General features: G+C 40.1%; 1 protein-coding gene across 1 annotated transcript in view; it reads right to left on the bottom strand.

Annotated features, from left to right (window-relative positions):
- Nucleotides 1-124: 124 nt before the first annotated feature.
- Nucleotides 125-7,880, bottom strand: part of LOC105560893 (putative ferric-chelate reductase 1 homolog) — a 24,681-nt gene continuing 16,925 nt past the window's right edge. Inside the window, exons 5-12 of the mRNA XM_012010395.1 lie at nt 6,984-7,184; nt 6,318-6,413; nt 5,175-5,331; nt 4,453-4,679; nt 3,396-3,636; nt 2,991-3,103; nt 2,560-2,673; nt 125-2,032 (exon numbers count right to left, since the gene is read on the bottom strand). Of these exons, the coding sequence (XP_011865785.1) occupies nt 1,892-2,032; nt 2,560-2,673; nt 2,991-3,103; nt 3,396-3,636; nt 4,453-4,679; nt 5,175-5,331; nt 6,318-6,413; nt 6,984-7,184 (1,290 nt within the window). The 3' untranslated portion in view covers nt 125-1,891. The remainder of the gene's footprint in view (nt 2,033-2,559; nt 2,674-2,990; nt 3,104-3,395; nt 3,637-4,452; nt 4,680-5,174; nt 5,332-6,317; nt 6,414-6,983; nt 7,185-7,880) is intronic.

Here is a 7,880-nt window from a genome sequence, read left to right as displayed (position 1 = left end):
TTTGCTGGGGCGCTTTTCATGAACACTCCGTGTATTATATATTGCTGGGATATCAATTTACTTTCGGAACATAATAAACTTGACCGTAATCCATCTTATGGCCATAGAATCCAGAGTCCATATATACGTATATGTATATGTATATATTTATTAACAATCAATAAGGTTAACAATGTTATGTACTGTTAGCAATGCCGATCGCAATCGATCACAGAGGCGACGTGACGCAATAAGTATTAAAAAGTTTACAAAGTTCGAAAAATATTTGAAAAAAGAACTAATACTGTATGATTAGACTATAAATATAATGTAAGAGAGAGTACAGAAAAGAGTACTATTTTCGCGTAAGAAACCGTCGGAGCTTCGTGATATAGCTGCGATCGTTAAATGGCTGGTATAAATCTTACAAAAGGTCTCGTGCGTTTTCAGCGATCTTTTTCAAATTTTCCAATTGAAAGGGAGAATGAAAATTGAACTTGCATTCAGATTAAAACAACATTAACGTGATTCCTCGGTGGCATTGTTAAAAGAAGGAACGCAAAACTAAAGGATAGAGTTGCAAAATTTTAACGAACGATATTCGCGCAAAATAATGGAAGGAATTGATTGTCATATTCGTCCCCTTTAATTCATATCAATGTTACTGTAATATAAATATAAACGCTTAATATTTTTACCTTGTGAACGTTCAAAAATAATTTCGTTCTTTCTCAGTATATATCTTAGTATATGTATAACTATAATATTTACGTGAACTGATGAGTGTTTATGAGTTTATATTATATTTTTGTAAAGTAGAGGAGAGTCCTCTGTTATGGGATAGGATTCTAATATGAGGCAGCAGGTTTCCAACGCCCAAATTCATTCGCAAATCTTTTTTCGCAACGATTACACGACCTAACAATCAATTTTCTGCTAAACAGATTTCACTTCGAGGACAATAAATTCACGATGTCTATTAATTTACCGGAAAACTACGGTGCCTATGTCAAGAGCCTATTTCATAATGGGGGACTTTCCTCTAAATTTATAATATCTTTATGTTTATTGTATTATTATTGCATATATCGCGAGTTAGTGAAGACTACATTATTGTATATAGGCAAGTTTATAAATGCAAAAATTTACTACAAAACGTCGTAAATGACTTACATTTGTCGGAATGTATTTAGAACGTTAATATCATAATAACTATTACACAAACCAGACTTCGATAAGAAGTCCATCGTAAGAATGTGTCATTTACGTATAGTAATGTCAATTGCGCTCATCGCTGTCATACAGTGTACATTAGTATTATCCATAGAAGGATACAAAATATCGGACAATTGGCATCTAAAGATAACCTTTATACGATAAAATCTTAAAAAATACAATTTTTAAAAATCCAGTCATGCTTTGATTTAATTAGACCGATGGCAGTTTTCTAGAAAAAAACATGTTAGAATCAAATCGATCAGTATATCAACAGTAAGACGGTAAAAACTCTGCGTCTCAGAATATTGGTTTGATAATAATGAAGCAATAATGTAGGCATTAAGCTTAACATCTTTCCACAAAGTAAATAAAAAATGTTATATATACAGAAACGTACTTCTACTATGATATATCGATACGTAGTCAAAATGAAAATTGACGAATTTTCCGGAGAGACCTAGAAAAGGAATATAAAAACAATCGTTAGTGATATGTTCGTCTTCGCGCATTGTCGTGGCGCGATTTGCATCTTTACACGAGCAGGATTTATACGTTCCTCGTGTTAATTTGCATACGGAAAGTCGCGCCGGGAATATATCGTCACTGGGACGGCTGCGACGTTCCCCATCCGGTCGGGACCTTCCGACTATCGCACGATGGGTGACGAATACTTCCATGGCGTTGATTAGCGGCCTTAATAATTCGAGATAGTGTTGGTGAAGGTGGCCCACGTTTCCTCGATGGGCGCCAACACGGTGATCACTATGAGGACTGCGGCGAACACGACGACGACCACAAAGTACACGCCGAAAATGAACTTCCGAACACCGGAGTGCTGTCGGAAAAATATTCAAAATGAGACTTTATTTGCGTGTTCGCTTGTGCGCTGAATTACCTCTTGACGTGATACCGTTCCCTAGCATCGATTTCTACAATTTGCGGCAAATTTACGCGAAAGATCAGATATTTATCTGTTACAAATATTCTTCGAATTTTCTTGCAATTTTCGATTTTAATCAAAACAACTCGAATTCTTTAAACGTATTCGAGTAATATTATTTATAAACACATGTGCACTGATCTCATCTATGCATTTATAAGATATCGATCGATCAATCGTTTTTTTTTTAGCACGTGGAGTGCGCTTTTCACTATGTTATAGAAGAATGCGAGCGTTGCCGTTATTATTGTTCAACTTTATATTATTTATAAGGAACATATTTAAACAATGCAACGATCGCTAACAATGCTATTTCTTTCGTTTATCTATATCTCATTGTCAACTTTATTAATGCCTGACGGCGGCTCGACACGCGTTGGAAGACGGCGCGATCACGTCACTCTTATTTTAGAAGATCTTACGGGAGCGTCTCGTCTCGCATCTGGATGCACCATTGATCCACGAGAATGCATGTCTTTCATCGGGAATGAATTCACTCTCTGACTGGCTTGTCTGTCGGAGGCACATCCAAGGAACTGTAATAGGAGCAAAAGTGTCACAAATACAACCGTAATCAGAATTAAAGCGATTGTTATTCGACATTGACACAAATTCCGCTAAATGTCAGATTACACGTTCTTTCCCAAGACATTGCATAAAAATCTATTTATACGCGATTTCCATTTTCTAAGCAAATGTGAAAATGATCTAAAAGAGTTACACATCATTAATTGATTTGATTTAGATCAAAATCAAAGTTGTGATTGTTGTCAAATTTTTTTCGCGATTCTCTCAAACTACTCAAGATTGTCACAGTCTTTTTCGCGTAAACTTGAGAAATACAAATCCTTACCGTGAGGACGAGGTGAGTTAGAACATGGAAGACCACGAATGCAGTGAGGACCCAGTCGACCCAATCCGGAAGTTTAGCCTTGTTCAGTCGTACCGCGAAGAAAAGCGCGATTACTAAAAGAATTTTTTTTTATCGAGAATTAATCCTAAAATATTGATTTATCCCACAGATATTGGGGGAAAAAAAGATAATTAATATCGCACTATCTTTTATCTCATACCAAACAATATGCGAAAGCGAACAAGAGATTTTATTTATTTTTCTAATAATTTTTGGCTATAAAGAAACTACAAGAACAAAGAGTATTAGACTAAAAAAAGATCTTAATATAACAATCATTGAAGAAAATGTAACATCAAAGGCTGAAAATCCAAGTTTATTTTGCTGTTATGTTTATAAACTTACACGCGCATATTTTTGCCACGTTACCGACGAACCAGTGAGCCCAATTGAAAAGGGCTCTTCGTGGTGCGCCAGGATGTGGTCTCATAGCTGCCATGAAAGGCTGGATAAAGCACAGAATCGTGGTCGCCAGGCCGACCGAGGCGTGTATGGTCTCGGAACTCCACGTGCCCAGTTCCACGAATATTATCACGAAGGCCCCGATCGTCATCGACCACGTGAGTACCATAAAGAACCTGTGCCACTTGAGGGAAAAATTTGATAAGCCTTTATTACAAAGAAAGACGCGCGAGAAAAACGATGTGGAGCGCTTTCTTTTTTGCGATTTGAGCATTAATAACGTATACTTTGAACGAGGAATGGGGAATTCTAATATTTTCGTTAACGATGCTAAGAAACAACGTGAAGTTAATGCCGCGCAGAAAGTATTACGATAAAACGTGGTGACAATACGAATGAGGAAATGAAATAGTGATTGTTCAGCTTTTGCACTACTTAAATTACTATTGTTGCAAAATTCCACACACATATAAATAAAACATAAAGGAATGAATATTCAAAATTTATAAAGGACAATAGCATGCAATTTTTGTGAATTATTTTATCCGTAAATTATTTTATTTTGTAAACTATTATATTAAATTCTATTTATATATCTGAAATAAAAATAACTTTTTTCTCTCTAATGAAAAACTTAATTAATGAGATTTCTAGTTTATTAATAAATGGTAGCGCGAAAGTGATTTAAAATTGAATATGCATAAAATAACGAAAAAAAATAATACGTTGAAAAATATATTACGCATTCAAATTTTGAATAATCAAAATTTACGGAATAAACGTAAAGAGTTCATTACGAATTTATTTAAAATAAATTCTTTTTCGTACAAAATTACTAGATATTTGTTACGAAAAGCAGAAGTTAATTAGGTTAATTAGTGGAAGATTAATAATAGTGGCATTTTTATTTTACGCCCTATGGGTATAAAAGCATTGTATAATTTTACAATGAGAGTACGAGAAATGGATCCGCGCGATCGTCTGAAAACTCCTCGCTTACAGCAAACCAGTGATCCTTTCCACACAACTGAGAGTTGACCCAGGTCTGTCTGTAATATCTCGCGAGTAGCATCCCGATGGAGGCCGTGCCGATCCACGATGCCAGCATAAGCGCGCCATGAAGACGAATTAGTAGGTCAGTGGCCGCGGTCCATTCCCCGACGTCAGACAATCTCTTTGAGGCGCTGGTCCCGAGATAGACAAGATTGTGAAAGTCAACGCCGTTTGCTAAAAAAAAAAAAGAGGCAGCGCGATATAAGTCTGTAAATCGCTTGCATAAAAGTAGAAAGCAAACTTCCCACATCTGCGGACACGTTGTATAACATTACTTTTAATCAAGCCAATAATCGCGCCAATAAGAATTCCAGAAACCAATCTGCCTGAATCGCATTTCATTCATGTTCCCGCTCGTTCGGGCAGAAACGTAAGGAAGCTATCAAATTTGCAGTTATCGCAGCCTGCGACGAGAAAGTCGTAAAGTTCTTGCTCGCACTTTGCTCACGGCGAAAATACACGGGAACTTGGCGAAGTCCCGCCAAGGTTTCTTCTCTCGTTGTTTAAAGAAGTTGCGACGGCAAATCGTTACGTGATAAATCTGGCATTACCGCGATCATTGAGTCATAAAACCTGTCTCCCCGATATACATTAGCAATTAGCGCAACAATTACGATCTCCCGAGAAATTTTACTAACGTTGAAATTGTGTATTTTATACTATACGTACGTCTCAGGTCACTGCCGGCGGCCACGAGGAGATGGTACGCAGTATTGACAAGGTCATACGTACGTCCCTGAATGTTGGTGAGCTTTTGCCGTCGGAACTTGCAGTATATCATGTCATTTCTGATCGCGGAATTCTCCAGCTCGACCGCGCCTTCCGACTGCGAACGAATCGAACAAGGTCAACAATTTAGACGCGAAGCGCGAGAACTGATTGTGAGTCAGAGTAATTCGCGACGTACAGTGATGGACAGAATGGTCGCGACCCCATTTTTTTTAACGAGTTCAGGAATGTACATTTAGATTCAGGTTTATGTTCCAAAATATTTTTCCTGGGGAAAATTTGGTCAAGAAATAGACTAAAATCTCAAAATTTCGAAATAGACGTCAAGCAAAATTCCTCGGGTCGCAGCCACTCTGTCCATCACTGTACAGTAATAGTTGCAACACTATTCTTTAGATGAGTTTAGGAAAGTGCATTTAGATTCAGGTTTACGTTCCTAAACATTTGCCCTGAGGAAAATTTTATCGAGAAATAGATTGAAATCTCAAAATTTGGAAATATCAATCGAGTAAAATTCCTCGGAGAAGGAGATTTTGGAACGTGACCCTGAATCTAAATGCACGTTCCTAAATTCACTAAGAAGAAGTGTCGCAACCATTTCTGTCCATCACGGTACACCTGAAATAAATTTTAAAATGAATCGTATCTGGGAATACTCGTCGATCAGTTTACAATCGATTCTCAGCCTCCGTTTGTATAACGGCATTAAAATTTCACGACGTTAATTAAACTTTAGATTCAAACTCTGGTAAAATTCTGTTGAATTAGACGCCGGTGCGTTAATATGCTATTTCCAACGGATGACACGCGGTAAGATTTGAGGTCGGACTGTTAATGAGCGAGCTTCTAACCGGCGGCGGAAATGCCCCTTGTATGAGCTTCGCAATTATTTGTAGGGCTTAAAGATTTACTGCGTTATCACGGCGGACGCGACACCGCCGGCTACGGCTAGCGCAATAATTGGGATTTAATGGGCCAGACTCGTTGCCCGGTGTCCTGCGCGCGACAGAGCACAGGGCGAATTAATTAATACAACAGTGCATCTAGTCGGAGGGCGGGCGCGGCATAGTAAGCGATACTCACCATCCTGTAGCGCGTGTTGCGCTTCCCGGAATTCCAAGACGTGTGTAACGCAATCTCGCCATTCTCGTTCGTGCACTCGACCACGCTGTCCTCGCCCTGCGCGCCATTTCGCGTATTATAATTTTAAACCGTTACCACTTAATTGCCGATCCCGTAAATTGCGCGCGTAATTAGTTGCAAATACGTCAACGTTAGCTCCGACAAAGATAACGCCGTTAATTGACAAAACGTAAATGTTGCACGCTCGGTAAACCATCCTGCGCGACAAAGGAGCCAGTCCAGTCGCGCCTGCGTAATGAAAATTCAAACGCGCGTTAACTTAATTAAAGACTAATACACGCAAGAATCATCAAATTATTCCGAATACACCGTGCATCAGGGTCTCTCGAAGGAAACGGTACAACGGCACTCGAAATCCCAAGGCGGGATTTTAATAACATCCTTTTTCAAAAGCAATTACGCCGGGAGAAGGTACTGAAAGGCGCGGGCAAATATTGCAGCGGGATAATAGAAGTCTCTCGCGGAGGGACCGGTAAAAAACGGCAGCGCGAAGTAACTTCACGCACTTAATATAAAATACTTTGGCGGGGATTATGCAAGTTTCCGCTTAAGTCGCGGCCGCGAGAGTTTGAGAAGAAGCCGCGCGCCGGGCGTCCCCGCAATTACCATATTCTTATCGTCCGACAGGCCGACGGCGACGTATTTGGCGTCCCTCCGCGCCTGCATCTCGAAATGATACTCGTCGCCCTGCACGACGACGGCCACCACGGCGACGCAGTCCTTGGTCTTCACGCAGCCCGCGGGCGCGCCGAAGCAGTTCTTCGTGGTGTGGCAGCCCGCGTAGAACGGGTCCACCTCATCCTTCGCCTGCAAACGAGAACACACACCTGGGGATGACGCGGGGGATTTACAGGCGGGAATTGTCATTCGCGCGCGCGACGCCGGTATCTCGGTGCGGAACACGGCGCGATTGCGGAGATTGCGCAACGACGGCTCTTCCGCCGTGCGGCTCGGGATCGTTGCGACGGCACGGCGCGGGATAAATGAGCGGGGCGCGGATACACGGGCTTTCGGAAACTTGTCGATCATCGTGAGACGGGAGTCGCTTACGCGTCTTTGCAAGCGTTCAACTTGGATGTATCGGGTGGAAGACGTACTCTTTCTCTCCATTAAGCGAGCCGTACGGGAAGGGTTATTTAAAGTGTGTCCCGAAATAGTCTCTCGTTGCATACTTGAGATAAATAACAAGATCTCGGGAGAGAATACGGATTAAATTGCGGAACGGAATATATTAGATTATGAAGCGGGAAAATACGTCAGGAAATTGATTACGTTTCTGTTATTTCCCGTTTAAATCATTTAAGGGGATGCTGGAGTGGTCTGGTTTACCGACAGAGTCGGATACCGTTTTTGCGTTTGTAAATCTTATTATTTGCATTTATGTACAAACTAATACCAGACCCAAGTGTATAATGCATAGTTGAACATTTTCATATAAAAAACATTGAGATTTGAAGTCTAATTCGTATCGCATTATGTATTACAAATATTGCAATACATAAT

Source organism: Vollenhovia emeryi, unplaced genomic scaffold (genome assembly GCF_000949405.1).
Source record: "Vollenhovia emeryi isolate VEMERY1.0 unplaced genomic scaffold, V.emery_V1.0 DF939218.1, whole genome shotgun sequence".
Classification (NCBI taxonomy): Eukaryota; Metazoa; Arthropoda; class Insecta; order Hymenoptera; family Formicidae; genus Vollenhovia; species Vollenhovia emeryi.
Note: the sequence above shows the minus strand (reverse complement) of the source record. Positions and strands in the feature narration are given on the sequence as shown.